Source organism: Priapulus caudatus, unplaced genomic scaffold (assembly GCF_000485595.1).
Source record: "Priapulus caudatus unplaced genomic scaffold, Priapulus_caudatus-5.0.1 Scaffold69, whole genome shotgun sequence".
NCBI lineage: Eukaryota > Metazoa > Priapulida > Priapulimorpha > Priapulimorphida > Priapulidae > Priapulus > Priapulus caudatus.
The window spans coordinates 339,325-359,226 of NW_014577130.1; the positions used below are offsets into that span (position 1 = coordinate 339,325).

The 19,902-nt window shown below is 43.5% G+C and overlaps 1 protein-coding gene across 1 annotated transcript in view; it reads left to right on the forward strand.

Moving 5' to 3' along the window:
- The window catches only part of LOC106821335 (protein sprint-like), a 43,185-nt gene that overhangs the window by 4,708 nt on the left and 18,575 nt on the right, over positions 1-19,902 (forward strand). The window contains exons 5-10 of the mRNA XM_014826093.1: positions 4,620-4,735; positions 6,146-6,221; positions 6,563-6,694; positions 7,250-7,301; positions 10,697-10,749; positions 14,375-14,498. Coding sequence (XP_014681579.1) covers positions 4,620-4,735; positions 6,146-6,221; positions 6,563-6,694; positions 7,250-7,301; positions 10,697-10,749; positions 14,375-14,498 — 553 coding nt within the window. The remainder of the gene's footprint in view (positions 1-4,619; positions 4,736-6,145; positions 6,222-6,562; positions 6,695-7,249; positions 7,302-10,696; positions 10,750-14,374; positions 14,499-19,902) is intronic.

Genomic DNA, 19,902 nt, shown 5'->3' on the forward strand with positions numbered 1-19,902 from the left:
GTTGGTTGGTTGGTTGGTTGGTTGGTTGGTTGGTTAGTTAGTTAGTTAGTTAGTTAGTTAGTTAGTTAGTTAGTTAGTTAGTTAGTTAGTTAGTTAGTTAGTTAGTTAGTTAGTTAGTTAGTTAAGTTAGTTAGTCAGTTAGTAAGTAAGTTAGTTATAGTTAGTTAGTTAGTTAGTTAGTTAGTTAGTTAGTTAGTTAGTTAGTTAGCTTAGTTAGTTAGTTAGTTAGCTAGCTAGTTAGTAAGTTAGTTAGTTAGTTAGTTAGCTTGTTAGTTAGTTAGTTAGCTTGTTAGTTAGTTAGCTAGTTAGTAAGTTTGTTAGTTAGTTAAGTGCACCTTGGCCGACATTGTAGTTCTTGTTATCAGATTCCGAGCCTTTCGTTTGGATTACTGCACTATACTGACGCGGTGACAACGCCGTCTCGTCGAGCTAGCATCATGAGCCAATTATATATAAATTAGATATAATAATATGATCAACGCCGCGTGTCTGTTGATAGTGCCACCGCGTGCTGCAAGATCACTTTTAAGTGCTGTTGATTGGATTCAGAGCACCTACCTTTCCACGACTTCATTTTGGGATTAATGTCGTGGCGCGATAACGGCAGAATGTAGCTGCAATAGCTGCGTCTCTAAGCGATAGAGTCCTCTAATAGATAGAGGAATAATAGATAGAGTCCTCTAAGCGATAGAGGAATAATAGATAAGAGTCCTCTAAGCGATAGAGGAAATCCATTAGAAATCGCGCATCATTACCACCGCCACGTGTTTGCCGCAGCTCGTATCTGCACGATGAGGTGGGCTCGGAGAACGATCTCCTTGCTGTTGGGATTGTTGGCCCTCTTTTTTTTATAATGACCTTACATATATAGTGACATAATGCATATATGAAAATACATATATGTACAGAAAATACTGTATCTGGAATACTGTGTAGCATAATTCACTGCATGATGGTACAAACTAGTTGTAAGTAGTAGTAGTAGTAATGTATACATGGCATAAACAGGTTTACAGAGAAGTACATACATGAGCATACTAACTATACTTCGTTACAAAAGGAAAATACAATTCATGAAGAAATATTAGCTGTTAGCTTGTTGGCCCCGTTCTTTGGTTTGTGGTCGGCTCGGATCCAAACCATCGATTCTTGATGGATTTCAATGCTGAGAATGTGTTAGTGCAAACGTTACAGTGCTCTGACTTCTGCGGTGTTTGGAAACGCATCTGCGCAATTGCACTTTTCAGTTACCCGTAAAAGCTATAAGTTACGTTGGCCTTAAACGCGTTGTAACTCGCGCAGTATTTCGGACGCAGTTGCAATCTAAAAAATCGCACGAATTTTCATCGATGTCGGACGAAATCATCGATTTCTCAGCGATACGCACATTCCGCTTCGTTCGTTGACGTGATCTATCTCAGGCCACAGATGACAGTCTCTCTGCTAAGTCCACTATATGCACGTGTAACATGGCTATTATTCTATCGCGAATCGTAATAGTGGTACGCGTCGGTGAAATACACCGGTGCTAAAACGTCTGTCATGCACAACACATAAAGAACAAAAGAACTGCTATGTACGTATTAAGGCCAGTAAACGTTTAATGAACATATCTTAACTAACGTATACTCCCACAAAGGAGGCAGTATCGCGTACATATGTTTGCGCGGTGCATGAACATAACTTACGATTTCAATAGAAGAGATGCGGTCGCAAAGACGATGCACAGAGTATATTCGAACCGATCAGTACCAAGAGTACGTGTCAAAGAAATTGTGAGAGAGCTGTCCCGCACATTCCGTGCGCGCGGTTTTATACGCGCGTCCGGTCTGTTGTCCTTCTCCTGGCCAATCGGCCTTACCCCGCGCGCTCACTGGCTGGACCGCGTTATGGGACTGGTTCCAGTCAGTGCCCAGCAGTTAAACAAAGACCCGACTCAAGCTTTTTCCATTATGAAATATATTTATAGAACTAGTTTTATCCTTGGCGCGTGTCGTGCCTTCATAATTACTTATGACATTAATTTCTCACGCAGCGCACGCACGCACGCGCGCGCGCACTAATTTCTCACTATTAACACACGCAGCGGCAGAGGCTCGCGAGTTGTTGTGGGTAGCCTTATCTCCTGGGAGGAATCTATCATCAATATCACGTCATAGTTCTAATAATGGTTGCAGCGTCTTCCAGTGGCATCTAGTATTGCGTTAATGGGCACTTAATGCGAGCTACCAGCGAACCGGCACGCGTCTTATATTAATGACAGCACGCAATCTGATGTCATTGTAATGACGCAACGTGCATAGTATAATATATATTTCTCCCGCGGCGTAGCGCGAGTGTGAGACGTAACGCAATTATGCGTAATAGATGGAAGTGAGTATGCTGTATTCACATGTAGCGTTACTTGGCGTAGGTGGTAGTGGGAGTGGGAGTGGCGGTGCTAATCTGATCTGCGTGGCCTTGACGTGTAATAATAATAACAACAACAACAACAACAACCAACAACTACAATAGCAGCAGCAGCAGCAGCAGCAGCAGCAGCAGCACCAACCATAATAATGATAATAAAAAAAAAAATTCTATAGACCTCCATAGGGAATTTTTCTATAGAGTTCCATAGATAAAAACCCCTATAGAATTCTATAGAGAGGAAACATTATAGTCCTATAGAATTTTTTCCCTATAAAATTAGATTCTTCCCTAACAATATTATACACCACTATCCCTCCTGCGCTATGGTGGCCCAATTGGACGTTAAGTTCTACTTCTGTTACTGGTACTGCTGCTACTACTGTTACTGCTACTGCTGCTGCTGCTACTACTGCTACAACAACAACGACAACAACAAGACGAATGCGTGGTACATGCCGGGCTATTATTATACGGTGCGTTTACTAATGCATAAAGGACGACTATTTAGGTCAAGCTTATCTTAATTTCCCGAGTCTTTCATAATTTATTCGATACGTCGCGTCGTGTGAGGCATTGCCACGGTTGTGCCATATCATGATAAAGCAGTAACGTATGGCGCTCCGTATAGCTCCAGAGCCGTAGCAACATCTGCAGTGGGCTGTTCCCCTCCCTAGAATTTGGAGAAAAATGAAAGCATCTGCTTAATAATTTAAGATAAATCATATGCATTATGTAATATGTTTCTTATGTAATGTAATATGTATTATAATATAATATATATATATAAAATGTGTATATAATGTATCAAATATAATGTAGTGTAATATGTAATATGTAATATCAGGGGTTAATAATGACAAATTTGTCATTTTTAACCCCTGGTAATGTGTAATATGTAAAAGGTAACCTGGTAATATCATGTATATGTAATATGTAATATATTCCAATGTGTCACAGGCGAAAAATTTAAAATTATTTATTCGAACTAGTCTTATATTATATCTTCTCCTCGCTGCGCTGCTCATTTCTAGAGCTATAGCCGCGTAAACAACATATTCCCTCGCTATTATGTGCGGTTGTAGATCAATATACTAGTGCTGAGAGGGTCTATGTCCCCCAGGGTACTGCCGGAACGTACCCTGGGAACGGTCCGGTATACCGGAACGTACCCTGGTACTATCTAATATGCCGGACCGTACCTCGCCTACTCCACTAACGAGTCTAGGGACTCGCCTACGCCTACTCCCTAACCTTAACCCTAACCCTAACCCTAACCATATCAAATAGTTACCAGGGTACGTTACGGTATACCGGACCGTACCCAGGGTACGTTCCGGCAGTACCTTGGGGGACATAGCTAGACCCTATGAGCTATACGAGTAATCGTCGCCCCCACGCCCCGCTCTCGCGCCTACCCCGTCGAAATTAACTATATATATAGAGCTCTATATTTTTATTGTTTGTACACAGAGGCGTACGTGCGGTGTACTGGTGTGTTGCAGAGGAACGGCATTTACAGGAAATTATCAGTAATAATGGGCGATAGAGAGTAGCGAAACATTAAGATTTTGGTAGTAAATACATTTCGTGTTGATTTGTGCAATAATTTTTGTTATTGAAACGTTCCAAGTGCCTGTGTAATACATGGCTCGACGTTAGTTTACCCAGTGACGCAACCGTTGATAACACGTGCTCTGACGTCATGCAGAAATGCGTGTTTAAGTGTAGGAAAATATGACATGGTTAAATTCCATCCCTGCTGTAGTCCACTACACCAACAGAACAACCTTAACACCATCTTCCCTCCCTTTCGCTCTACTGCGTCACATATACCACATTGCAGCTCTGATTCGCGTAAATCTCGTACGCTTCTAAAATCTTTCGTAGGACCTGGACATCTCAGATCAACCTCAGCAGCTACAATAACGTAATCATGCACAGGCGGTCTCTGCTGCGTTATATTAGCAGGAGTACATGAATAGAGATATCTCTCTATTCAGGTACGCCTGATGTCACGGTATCTATCACCATTGTAAATAATATCAGGGGTGATCGACTAATGACAGAGTTCAATATTCACTTCCTGATAATACCCTATGCAATAAAATATAAATTGCGAACAAGCGCGAGTTGACTAATACAGAGGCTATGAATAAGTTGCTGTTGCTCACAGTAACTGTCAATTACTCTCCATATTATACCTGCAGCTTCCGCCGAACGAATTTCTGAACATCGATGCGATCCTTGAGGGAGTGATGCATCGTATTGTGATCCGGCCGCTGAAGCAGCATGTCTACCAGTGCTTCGTCGACGAATACTCGCAGTGAGTAATTAACGTGATTACGTCACCGTAAGTAGTAAAAGTAGAAAAAAATTATGTCCACTTTTTCACAAAGTGTAAGTGATTCTGTTCACTTTGGTTTTATGGTTAAATTGCTGCATTATACTTCCTATTTTGCTATTTCGTTCGATGTGAACAAACACTCCTGACTCATACATAGCCCATAGCAACCATTTAATGTCGTGATCAATATAACAAATCGCCCAGATTTTTTGGATTTTTAACTAGTTGAAAAACAATGTTTAGCAGGTAAGAATTTGAGGATACATTTAATGCCGTTAGTACTTACGTTTCATGTGAAAAAAATTGCAACAAAAATTTTACAAATATACACCATAGAAAATTCGCGACGTAGTCAAATTAAGGGGAAACGGTGATTTTGCGGGACTCGGGATATTCGACAATTTTAATTAGCAGGGAACCGCGGGAAATACCAGGGGTGGTGATGGTGGGTTCGTGATTCGTTTGTGAATTGTTTGTGGTCAACGGAGTCGCGCGTGGAAGCCGAAATTGCGATTTAATTAGTCGTGTACTGATATATGGCCGTGATATTCTTTTACGGGTACCTGATAAACTGGGAATAGACCCCCCCCCACACACACACACACTATGTTATATACGGTCGGCGTGTGTTGTGTGAATGTGCAGTGACTGAGAGCGTGTCATAATCACTCTCTCCGTCACTCATCTATATCTACGTTTTATTCCTACTATTTTCTCCACATCTTTGTTCTCGTTTTGGTTGATAATGATTATAGAAGTGGTTGTTATCGATCAGCACCACGTTTATTGCCCCTTATGGCCGTAAATATACACGTTTTATGCGTAATAAATATATACATGTAGGCCCCTAAATATACGTATTATAGAGCTCCGAAGTGATGACGTCACGGTGGCATGACAACGAACCCACTGGTTCTAAACAATCATATGCTCTGGTAACATTAACCGCGTGAAAATGGTGTCGTGTTTTGTACCCGATTGTAACCATCATTCTGAGAGTCATTATTGCAGTTTTTTATAGATTTCCAAAGGATGGAAGTGAAAAGTAACGAAAAAAAAAAAATAATAATAATTAAAAAAAGAAAAAAATTAAATATAATAATTAATTAATTAAATATTGTAAGATCGACTTGCTACCGATGCTTTAATGCTGTCTGCAGCGCACACACTTGTGTTTTACGTACGCACAACATTTTCACGCAGTTAATGTTATCAGAGCATATGATTGTTTAGAACCAGTGGGTTCGTTGTCATGCCACCGTGACGTCACACTTCGGTACTCTATACGTTGTAACTTAATTATGCACATTACTCAGCAGTGTGCGTCTTCCAATTGCATCTCCGGCGTCGCATTTCTGATTGTAAATCATCTCTACGGTTTAATTCCAGTAATGGATCGCTGGCCCTGTTGTCGGTGAGCATCAAGTATGCCAGGACCCTAACAACTCAGGAACTTGGCATAAAGGTTCGTTTTCACTCATAGTAAATGTGTCCGATCAAAGAACGCGCGCGCACACGCACGCACGCGCCAACGAACGCGTGCAAACGCACTCACGAGCACACATAGACAAACTAGCTGTTATCAGGAGTGAATAATAATAGATCTATAGATATATATTATATATTATATATTATATATATATATATGTTATATTATATATCTATGTAATAATAGATCTATTATTACTCACTCCTGCTGTTCATTACCCTAAAGGGTTCTCGATACATTACACAAATGATGATCAATACGGGAGGAAAGGAATCTAATTGACTATATACCCACGTCGTACCCATTTATCGCCACAGTCACATCTGAAACCTCCGGGAGGTCTGTCACTGGAGTTGATCAAGCAGTATCTAGCGAAATTGCAGAAAACCTATTCACCACTCAAGAAACTGGAGAACCTCCTTGGTGCTGCCAACACTATTTACGAAACTGTGAGTTTTAGTTTTATCGCGTTGTATTCTGATGAATCTATCAATTATGATTATTTCAGACAGCATTCCACTTCATCACGCCGTAACTGAGCCTTTGTTATCATAATTTGTCTTTTATTATTATACTCTACGATCAGCAAATTGAACAGCTTACTTGAGTATTTTTGGTGATGTCTGTAGTTTTCTTCTGTCTAAGCCACGTACGCATAATGGTACATATATATAACGCACAAGATTTTCTCTTTCGATGAAATGTGAGCGTGACATTATAGCATTTAGACAGAAAGGAAGTTGAGAATTGATAGGCAGGTATGATGCAGTGATAATGCATCTTTATTGTTAAGCCTGCTCGGCTCTGTCTTAAAAGCAAGCTATTAAATCCACTTTTTGCTCAAAAGCACTTTGCACATTTCCTGTCTTTTTGTATTTGTTTTACTTTTGACATCAGCAGCGCCATCTGTATGGCGTTCCACAGGTCACAACTATAAACAGCCGTAGCAAGGTGGCTGATTAATCGTCTTCTTTTTTGTGTATAGAATTCCGCTCTTTTCGCAGGTGATAAACTCTTGTGACCAGGGGAGAAATATCACGTCAATGGGAGCAGATGGTGAGTAGAGATGAGGCCATGGTACTCGATAGCGTGCCCCATGAACGTATGCCAAAAATATCCTGTCCTTTGAAATGCTTTGCGTAGGTGTCTTTTCGCTGGCCTTACTACTACAATCGGTCGCGACAATGAATAGACAGTAGCACGCTAGCCTCTAGCTCCTATTTCTGCCTCTATATATGAAACCTGCGTGAGTAGAGAACACTGGATTGCTGAGCGGCCCCCCGCACATGTAATTACAAATGTCGTATCGAAAATACCACGCCGCTCGTAAACACCTTACACATTACTTACTCGTCCTCGGGTCACCTGCACACGTATATAGCTGTGTTATGTATATACGCACACACACACACACACACACACACACGCACGCACGCACGCACGCACGCACACACGTACATGCCATGCGGCGGTCCCATCATGCACATATGACACCTGCAGTCATTATCGATGATGTACCGTAGTGGTCGCGCACACTACTCGCTCGACCCTCGGGGGGCAACAACAATGAGTTCCCACCCGTGTTCATCCATCGCCTTCTCCTAATGAGGTCCAGCATCATATGCATCCCAGCGCAACCCGAGGCGAGCCGCTCAGTCCATAGGTAACTTATAATTATTGCTGTTGCCTCCGCCGCCGCTGCTGCTACTCCTGCTGCTGCTGCTGCCGCTGCCGCTGCTGCTGCTGCTACTGCTGTTACTGCTGCTGCTGCTGGTGCTGCTACTGCGGCTGCTGCTGCTACTGCTGCTGGTGCTGTTGCTGCTGCTACTGCCGCCACTGCTGCTACTGCTGCTGCTGCGGCTGCTGCTGCGGCCGCTGCTGCTACTGCTGCTGCTGTTGCTGCTGCTACTGCCGCCGCTGCTGCTACTGCTGCTGCTGCTACTGCTGCTGCTGCTATTGCTGCCGCCGCCGCCGCTGCTGCTGCGTGTCAGCCACTCTGCCGTGCAACAGATAATAAACGCTTTAATGTGGCCTTATACCGATAGGATGTGTTTAATGGTATACCACTCTATCCCCGTGAACCGATGGTACATACTTTGACCGCAGGACGGGGGCAGGCTGTAGTCGGTGTGTCGACATGCAGGCGATACATCAATGTGTTTCCAGCTGCCTGGTTATATATGTGTCCTTCTTTCAAAGGCGTCCTCTCTTCTTCGGGGGATCTTCCTTGTTTCTTGGTTAGGTGTCCCTCTTCGAAAGGCGTCCCTCTTTTCTGTGGGGGATCTTCCTTGTTTCTTCGCTAGGTGTCCCTCTTTGAAATGCGTCCCCTCTTCTGTGGAGGATCTCACTAGTTTCCTACTACAGTATTAGGTTGTGGTTGTGTACGTAGGTTAGGTATGTAGGTTAGGTCACCTGCTATGTATGGCGCATGTGTGATTTTTGATCGTCTGCTTTTTAACCTGGTGTCTGTCGGTGTATGGCGCCCTCATTTCTTCTGTGTAGATCTCCCTTTGCTTCTCGGTTTAGTTTTCTTGTTAGTTGGGTATCATGTATGTAATGTGTGTATAACTCTCGCCTGCTTCTTACCTATGTGCCTATATGTGTGTGCGCGTGTGTGTGTGTGCGTGTGTGCGTGCGTGCGTGCGTGTGTGCGTGCGTGCGTGCGTGCGTGTGTGCGTGCGTGCGTGTGTGCGTGCGCGTGTTCGTGTGTGTGCACCCCTTCTCGTCTGTATTTGGCTGCAAACCTGCAATGCTTCATCGACTTAGGCTCGATTTGTCACGTAAGCGTGGCTTCATTCAGCTCACCAGGCGCGTTTTCCCACGTGGCCAGCTGGATAGCTGATGTTTACGACCACGCATTAGTCGTGCAATCGAACCTGCGGCCCATTTATTTATTTATATTTATCTACGATATGTCACACGTGCTTTATACGCACTGAAAGTAATAATAAACACGTGCGGCTCGCTGGCAGGGGACAACTGAAGGGGAGTGGTGCACACTATATACTATACTATACTATACTATACTATACTATACTATACTATACTATACTATACTATACTATACTATACTATACTATACTATACTATACTATACTATACTATACTATACTATACTATACTATACTATACTATACTATACTATACTATACTATACTATACTATACTATACTATACTATACTATACTATACTATACTATAGTACCTATACTATACTATCACTGGCGCCCACAGGTCCTAAGAAAGTAGAAGCACAGAAGGATAAAATCCTCAGTGATAATAAAAAGCAAGCGCCGTAGGCCCGCTGCATGCTAGGGGGTCTGGTGGCATGCCCCTCCCTGAAAAATTTTGAATGGTAGACGTCTGGCGATGCAATCTGGTGAGTCTTGCAAGAGAGATTTAGGAACAAAATGTAGGAACAAAATTGTACTGGAAGCACTGTGCTTCCAGTGCTTCTATCTGGGCCGCCACTGTATACTATACTATACTATACTATACTATACCCTTATACCTATACTATACTATACTATACTATACTATACTATACTATACTATACTATACTATACTATACCTATTACTATACTATACTATACGTATACGTCATACTATACCCCTATACGTATACTATACTATACCTATACTTTACTTTACTATACTATACGCTATACATACTATACTATACTATACTATTACTATACGATATACTATACTCATACTATACTTATACTATACCTATTACTATTACCTATACTTATACTATACTATACTTACTATACTAATACCTTATACTTATGACCTCATACTATACTATACTAACTATACTATACTTATACATATTACCTATACTAATACTTATCTATACTATAGCATATACCGTATACTATACTGATACTATACCTACTACTATACGTATACTATACCTATACTATACCAGTATACTTACTACCCCATACTATACCTATACTATACCTACTACCCCATACTATACCTCTACCCTCATACTATACTATTACTATTACTATACTATACTTTATTACTATACTATGACTAGTTACTATACTATACTATACTATACTATACTATACTATACTATACCATACTATAACTATTTACTATCACTATACTATTACTATACTATACTATCTATACTATATATACTATACTATACTATACTCATACTATACTATTACTATACTATACTATACTCCTATTACTATACTATACTATACCTATACTATACCTATACTATACTATGACTATGCTATGCTATGCTATGCTATGCTATGCTATACTATACTATACTATATTAGTGGCTATACAGGTGGCTATATTAGTGTTCTATTGTCTCTGGCTATACTACTACGTTATAGGCTTCGTACGGGAACGTACAGCACTGCTGCTGCTGCTGGGTTTTATACGCGATTGAAGCGCTCGCTGTTCATCTCTGCAGCTGTGGAAGCAGCAGGGGTATGCCACACTGGTGGCAAGCAAGCGGGGATGCATGTAGGGGATGCGTGAACGATCGATTAGATATATAGAGCAGTAAAACTGCACATATTGCAGCGCGGTTGCGTCCCCTCACCCAGCCTCCCCCTCCATCTTCCCTCTGTAGCGCTCTGTGGGGAGAGCGTATATATTAGATATAGAGCAGTAATACTGCACATATTGCCAGTTGCAGCGCGTGGTCGATCCCCACACAAACAACCGAGTTCTTACAATACGTATATTGGTATACTATAGGCAGTAAATGTAATATCTGCCACATTATTGCCAGCGTTGGTTGCATACTCCAACACCACCAGTTAGCTTACAATACGTATATTGCGGTATATCATAGTAGTTATACTGCATATATGTGCGCTTACGCGTCGGTTGCATACCCCACCACATTCACAGTTAGCTTACCATACGTATATTGGGTAATACCTATAGTAGTAATACTGCACATATTGTAGCCGTGCAGCCGCTCAGCATTCCGATTGCGTCTGGTTGATCCCACACCATCACCAGTTAGCTACAATACGGTTATAATTGGGTATATCAGTAGCCTAATACTGCACATATATTGCAGCGTGGGTTCATTCCCCACACAACATCAGTTAGACTCTGCAATACGTATTATCGGGTAGTATGCGAGTACATACGGCTGCACAGCTTCTGCACGGTTTGCATCCTTGCCACAGCACTCAGATCCTCTTCCCATCTTGCGCGCCCTGGCTGAGACATTGGGCTGCGAAGCGGATATCGCGCACATCTGAACACTGCTATAGTCTACGACTCTACGCCGAATCAATTGCCTTCAACACGGCCGTGTCTGTAATATCGACGGGTGTTGACTGTACGCTGATGGCCGCTCAACTATTATGGCAAACTGGACATGAAATGCCAGGCAGAGACTGGTTCTGGCCGGTGTGTATGCTGCGGGTAGCATATACCACGGCATTTCCCAATTTGTCTTTTCTTCCTTTTGCATGCCCCTCCCCAACAGAATTTACCTTAACGGGCTTAGGCCCGGTATTATCCGTAGCGTCAGGTGCCGGCGCTCATAGGGTCTATGCTCCCGCCCAGGTACTGCCGGAACGTAACCCTTAGGCCTGGGTACGGTCCAGGTATACCGAGCAACGCTACCCTGCGTAACTATCGCATATGTTAGGTTAGGGTTAAGGCTAGGCGCTAGGCCTAGGCGGTTAGGGTTAGGCGGTTAGGCAGGTAGGCGGTAGCCGCCGACTCCTAGACTCGTTAGTGGAGTAGGCGAGGTACGGTCCGGGACATATAGATAGCTACCAGGGCGTACCCTGTTCGGCGCTAGTCCACCGCGACCCCGTACCCAGGTCGGTACGTCTCCGCCGCGAGTACCTTGGTGCGAATAGACCTCTCAGCGTCAGTGCGGACTAAACGTGAACGCCAAATAAGGCATACACGCTTGCAGCTAGCTCGACGAGTCTGTTCGCGACTGACTGGCTTAAGTGTTATGATACAGGGCGTGCCCACACGGCATTTGCCCTACCAGGGGGTGGTCTGACCGCAACCTCAACTGCGAGCACGCGAAGCGGGGGGTTGGGGCCCTCCCCCCAGAAATTTTTGTACCTGAAATCTTAAATCCGTCTTAGACTTGCCTTTTTCTGCACGAGCACGGGGGGGGTCGGGGGCTCGCGCCCGCGGTCCGGACCCCCTGGACCCCCCCCCTGTACACGCCCTTCATATAGTTGGCCCTAACCCTAGCAAAGACCGCTTCTTGGAGCATACGTATCAGCCATGTAACATATGTCGTCGCAGTTCCAAGCCCTCACGGCTTGCATCACAATACCGTTACATTCGCTTTCTTGGAAGAAGAAATTTGACCATCGATCTAATTCGATAGGAGCGTCTTATTTGCATCTTGCCTCTTTGCCGTTTGTTAAATCGTCTATGATCAATTACTGTACTATCATACTGTCACAATGTCAATAGCAATTCTAGAAGCGCGTCTTCGCTCGCCCGAGACAAACACAGACAGACAGAGACAAGAGAGAGAGAGAGAGACTAGACCAGTAGAGAAAGACCTTTTCACAGTCTGGAGGACGAACTGATGAGAGAGACTGAAGAGCAGACGAAGAGAGGATCGCCGCACGACGCGGACGGCTGACGCAGCGCGCAGCACCGGAGGCGGACGGGCGGAGAGCAGAGAGGATCGACACACGACTGCGAGAGAGCACAGGAAGAGAGCAGAGATGAGAAAGAAGAGACGAGAAGAAAGAGGTCGAGGGAGACAGGAGAAGAGAAAGACGGATGAGGCGAGGCACGGTCGTCCGGATCACACCGAGGGGTGGGCGGCTGGTCGCGAGCGGCGGGCGGTCCGCGGGCGCGGCGGACGCGGACGAGGGAGGATAGAGAGACAGGCCAGACAGAGACCGAGAGTAGAGACCAGAGGAGGAGAAAAGCAGAGCAGGAGCAGACCGGACGCAGGAGCGCGAGGGAGCAGCGAGAGGAGACGAGAGAAGAGACAGGACGGGAGTACCGAGAGTTCTGAGAAAGAGGAACAAGCGACGAAGAGAAAGAGACGGAGAGAGGAGAAAAGGAGAGAGAGGCGACGAGAGACACCGCCGCGGAGAGAGAGAAATATATATATATCGCGACGCGCGACACACACACACACACACACACACACACACACACATACACACTATATATATATATATATATATATATATATATATATATATATGTGTGTGTGTGTGCGGTCGTGCGTTCCAAATACTTCGCTGAGGTGATTTTGCTGTCAGCGGTATCATGTTTGAGTGAGTGTGTTACGTACGTACGTATATGTGTGTGTTATGCTTGACAGACACACGCTGTCTCTGCGGTCCCACATGCACGATGATTAACCATGCGGTGATGATTGTGTGTGCTGAATATCGCATTGTGTGACTGCGCGATCGCCAATGCGTGTGTCGCGAGAAAAAACCCGAAGCCAGCTATCATCTCCGTCTCCGTGACAATGCAGCGCAGTGACAATAAAGTCGCTATTCATGTGCGCGATAGCTTGGCTGAGTTTCTAATGTGATCCAGTAGGTAGTGTAGATTAGCTGATCCAGTAAGTGTTCGCGCGATAATAGACCGTGCGCCTACTTAGTTTTGCTTTTTACCTGCTTTTATGTGGATGTTGTACTGGGAATACGGCGCTCTTTTCTGCCTACTTTTATGCGTGTTGTTGGATGGATACGCAGTACGCAATATAGTCGATTATATTCTTGTTTTCCTGTTCACTCGACTCCTACCTCCTCTTCCTCCCCGCGGAGAAATTCGAATGAGTACTTGCATTGCTGCATTCAGCTTCCTGCAATTATTTCCTGCAATCGGAGAGTTTTGTCAGCAGTGATTCTTTATACCATATCGCGTTCAGGCGGTTTTTTCATGGGGGAGTGGGGGGGGCGATTTATTGCGACTGGCACATACATGCATGCCTTGCGGCGTTTCACGCGGGTTTCGGAGCTTCAGTGCGGTTATTTTGTAGTAGCAGAAGCGCAGAACTATGACATTTGATCGGCGGGCTTACGATGTCGTGGTCGGCTTCCCCGCTCCCCTTCTCCCACGGCTGTTGATGAGTAAGGCGATCTCCGCTGTTCTCACTGCTGCTTCTATAATACAGGCCCAGCAGTCGAAATCGGGTGACGTCGCCGGATATCTACGCGTAATGGTGCCGAACGAGATGAACGACACCATCGTGCATAAGACACTGCCCGTGCGACCGCACACGACAGCCAAGGAAATAAGTAAGCATTCATATATGCGTGCGTGCGTGCGTGCGCGCGTGCGTGCGTGCGTGCGTGTGCGTGTATATATAGAATAGTAGACACTGCCCGTGCGACCGCACACGACCGCTAAGGAATTAAGTAAGCATTCATATATGCGTGCGTGCGTGCGTGCGTGCATGCGTGCGTGTGCGTGCGTGCGTGTGCGTGTATATAGTATAGTAGACACTGCCCGTGCGACCGCACACGACTGCCAAGGAAATAAGTAAGAATTCATGTATGCGTGCGTGCGTGCGTGCATGCGTGCGTGTGCGTGCATATATAGTATAGTAGACACTGCCCGTGCGACCGCACACGACCGCCAAGGAAATAACTAAGAATTCATGTATGTGTAATGATTAAAGATTCATTCATATATGCGTGTACTAGCTCTCTCTCTCTATATATATATATACTCTCGTGTGCGTGTGTGTGTGGCTGTGTCGTGGCTCGTGACGTATAATGTATACCATGCGATGTTCTAACCCAAAGGTTCTGCTTGGCGCGGGCACCCTTGTGAGGTACCCTGAGGTAATAACAAAGTAGACAGACACGAAATGTACGTACAACAATATATCTATTTAATTGTTACACAAAACTTACAGAGACAAGTTATTAGTTATATATTTAACGCAAGATCTCTAAAAGGAGTTTACACACGCAAATACATTTACTAGTCTTAAAAGGAGTTTTAAGACATACGTTTTAAGATGCATACTGTAACACGAATACGATAAGATCTAAACTATAACACATATACGGTAAAACTTATTCATACTCACATACCGAAAGAGAGCGAGAGCGAGAGACAGAGAGAGAGACTCCGAGAGACTCCTCTCCCTCTCCTCCTCTGCTCCTCTGATAGAAAACGTCTCTATTTAAGCAAGTCTGGATGGGTCACGTGATCTTAGTAGTGCTACGTTTTCCAGGTTAATGTCTATGTAACAAGGCCACTGTCCTCCTTTTTTAATGATAGGGGGAGGGTTTCTTTTGTTTACTCGGAATGTCGTACTTGGCAGTACTCGTATCGAACTGCCTATAACGACGCGAGTGACCAAGTGCCTGAGGTGTGTCCCTGTGTCGGATCTTAGCCTCGACATAGACGTGGTCAAGAACCGTGCCTGTCCTGTGGTGTCGCTCTATATCGTAATGATTTTAGCTTCATTACACTACTCCCCTCTTTATGAAAAAGTTTGAGCTATATTCTATAGCGAAGAACTTTAAGGTTATATTGTACGTTTTTTATTCATGTTATGCCCTTTTTTTTGAAAAAATAGCGTGTTAATCCCCTCTTCCAAAAACCTAACTAACTTAATTATTCCTTAATTAATCTGTCGTCTTTAATTGTCCGTGGGAGTATCTCCGTGGCTCCGTCGGTTCATCTCCGTGGGGCTTGTCCGTGGGGCTTCTCCGTGTAAAGGTCTGGTCTCAACTGTCTGGTGTTGGTTGGTTAGGGCCGCTCTCGGATGATGTAACGTTTGAGTTCCTCGCTCCAGAACATCAAGGCGTCGTACCTGCGATGATGCCAGGACTCCATGTGGTCGTAGTACGACGTTCGAAGTCAAAGGGGCAGGGTGGGGGTCGCTAAGCGTGAGCGAACGTGGCATCGGAGCGACTGCGAGAACTGGTCTTCCTGGAGTGTTGAACCTGGTTGCTAGGCGACGGCGGCGATTGACAATCTCGAAGTGTCGGATGTGCTGCCCGTGGTGCGTGGCGTCCGTGGTGGTTGTGGTGTCCGTGGTGGTCCTGTCCGTGGTGTTGGTGTCGTCATTGTGATTCGTTGTTGTCTGCTTCGGGTGATAGGCGGTGTAAAAGATCTGGTGTGGTAACGACCGCACGTCGATCACGGTGTTTTCCAGGTTTAGAATCGTTTGAGTATGGTCGCATTGTTGTAGTCTGCATCGACGGTGTTAGCATAAGTAGTGATGAGACAGAAATGCTGTCAAAACTGATAAACATAGGATTATTCACTGGTCGTGAATATCATAATCAAAAACCGAACGAAAATAAAGTCGAAAGTGTTATACGTATAAGTTATACATGTATTAAAAAAAAATCCCGTAATTACGTAGTTGCAAAAAGAAAATATAATGTAAAGAAATATAGATTGAAAAAACATATAGATGAAACGAAATTTCAATGAAACCAAAAAGGTAAGCATGAGATAAACGTTTAACATCGTACTCAATACATAAACTGTAATACGCTCTAAAAGTACACAGAAATAAAAATCATAAAAAATTTAAACATATATTGTGTGGTCAGACAACAACAAAAAATAGTGGGTCAACAACAAACAGAAATACGTGCCGTTACTGGCCCCTGTGCACTTCTATGCCTGAAAATACTAAATCAGTTAGAATCTGCGCCTGATCATACAACATGATTTGCTCGAATATCATACAATCAGATATGTGGGGGGGGGGCGAGTGGTTAAAGCATAATCAGTTAAATCCCTGATATAATATCTCTGCGTGTTCTATCTAGTACTCTCGCTGTAGTACTGTAGTACAACTGGAAAAAATAAAGCATAAAAATGGAAATAAACGAAGACTAAAATAACGAAATGCTATGATCTCTTAGTGTTTGATTAGTGGTTTTGCGCTCGTTGCAGGGCTTCAGCAGCTTAGTAGGTGATCACTCCTACCAAGGCACTAATTGCTGATCAACGCAAATGACGTCCCGTTTATCTAACCTGTAGTTAATCAGAGGGAGTCGTCTAGGCGGCTCTCAAGTATCGTCATAACCGAATATGTGTGCATAAATGTACGTTGCATAATGAATTTAAACAGGTAGACGGTGGGTGGGTGGATGTTTTTCGGGCCCTAGGGGGGGTACAATTCCCAGTGAATGCTTTACACTGTATGTGAGTGGTTTTTTATCCAACATGGTTGACCTTGTCTCAAACCCTGTATATACGAATAAAAATTTACCACGTAGGTGCCCTCAAACCGTAGTTAGTGAATGGTGTGACAATTTCGCTGCGCAATTGATAGTACAATCCGGGGGCTACACGACGGCTCCCTGACCTCGTTAACCGTTAATGACTTTCGTCTCACCTTCACTTTCGTAAATCTTTGTGGACGAATTTTGTCAGCGATTTTGGGTTCTCTCTCTTACTTCTTGACTGTCTGTCATGGCTGTGCAAAATCCAATCTCGCCTCTCTACGGCAAGTAAATGCGTAATTAACCTTACCTTCTGGGGTATTCTTAATTACCTGAGTGGTACCACTGTACGTATCTAGATATGAATTGGCATTGTACGACGCAGTTGAGAAACTCACAAGGCGGGCGATGATGATGGCGGGTGGAGAAAGTAGATCATAAAACCATACGGATTAAAACTATTGTTTTCCAGTTTATTTACGACAACTGAAAACACTAAAAAAACTAACCTTGTTTCTCCTTTACAAGCTGTTACATAAACACTGTCGAGAAATGAAATCTCAGTTTCATCGTCTGACAAAAAAGGTAAAATAATGTTAATAGCACTAGGGTATATTCGTGGTAAAGGGTATATATAATAACCAACAGATCATGCGCAGATCCACTAATCAGAAATCACAGGCGTAAAAGGTGCACTTACGATTTCATGTTCATTTCTTACGGCAGCGACACTCTGGCCTCGTGCTTCGTCTCCGCGCTCACACGCGACGAATGTAGAGTGTATACCGACATAGATCTCGGATTGTATACCGACATACCGAGTATACATAAAAACAACGGTGACTGCTCGCTAGTCCGAAAGCCCACTAGTCCGAAAACCCACTAGTCCGAAAGCCCACTAGTCCGAAAACCCACAGGGGATGGGGTATCGATCTATAGTCCTAATGTTTAATTAATTAATTAATTATTTTTTAATTAATTAATTAATTAATTTTTAATTTTTAATTTTAATTTTTAATTTTAATTTTTAATTTTAATTTTTAATTTTAATTTTTAATTTTAATTTTTAATTTTTAATTTTAATTTTATTTATTTTTTAATTGAAATTTTTTGGCTATACTAGTATAGGGTCTATACAGTCTGAATTGACGCCCGAGCATCAAGTGAGGATGGGGCAGAATCTCAACCGCTACTACTAGTATACCGTACTACTAGTTCTTTAATATTATTCATGACCTGTGGTCTGTGCGGCCCACAAATGTGAAAATCAACCACAAATGTAAAAATAACCACAAATATCATAACATGTCAACCACAAATGTAAAAATAACCACAAATGTCATAACATGTCAACCACAAATGTAAAAATGTTGTTTAACCACAAATGTAAAAACTTTTTCATTGTAAGATAAGTTATTTCGAGATGTAAGTATGTGTGGGTGTGTGGGTGTGTGTGTGTGTGTATGGTTGTTTGTGTGTGTGTTGGTGTGTGTGTATATGTGGTGTGTGTGGTGGTGTGTGTGTGAGTGCGGCTGGCTGTGTGCGTGCCGCAGTGCCAATGTGTGCGTGCGCGCATGCGTGTGTACGTGGCGCGTCGTGTGTTGTGCGCGCGTGCGTGTGTATGTGATGAAGCTTGGCGGCGATATGAGATTGGCGGAATTACGAGGGCGGATAAGAGGTTTTACACGAGTCTACTACCAACTTTTTGCACACATCCTCACACCTACTTCACACACCTTACATCCCCTAAAATTAATGAAAAAAAAATAAATGAATATGATCAAAATTATTAATTAAACATTAAGGTATAGATCGGTAACCCATCCCTGTGGGTTTCGGATAGATGGGGTGATTCGGACTAGGGGCTTTCGGACTAGTGGTTTCGACTAGGGGCTTTCGGACTATTGTCCGTCGGACTAGCGAGCTGTAAACCAAACAACAAGTCATAATTAGCACACAATAATATCAACGGCAATATAGAACGTAGATCAACCACAACAATTAATGAAAAAACGTCTATTACTTTAGAAAAACAAATCTTCCCTTAAAAAAAAACCGTATTTGAATGTACGGTATCAGTACGTACGTTAGACACATACAACAATATCTTAATACTAGACACTTGTACTAAACAGCACATGTTATTAAATCAAACTGAATCTTGTCTACTCGTGTTTATACCTTGCCCAACTGTGGAAACGGCAATCAGTCGTAATGATTAAGGACCCACCGTCCCCATCACCGTCCCGATCAGTTACATATCGTGCGTCGTGACGGCGTGCGTGCCATGGCGTGCGTTGTGCGTGGTTGTGCGTGTGCGTGATATATAGTATATTAAAAGACCACTGCCCCCGTGCGACCGTAACAACGACGCGCTAAAGGAAACAAGTAAGCAATCAATATATGCGTGCGTACGTGTGCGTGTATATAGTAAGTAAGAACACCTGCCCGTGCGACCCGGAGCACAACGACCGCCAAGGAATTGAGTAAGAATTTGTGC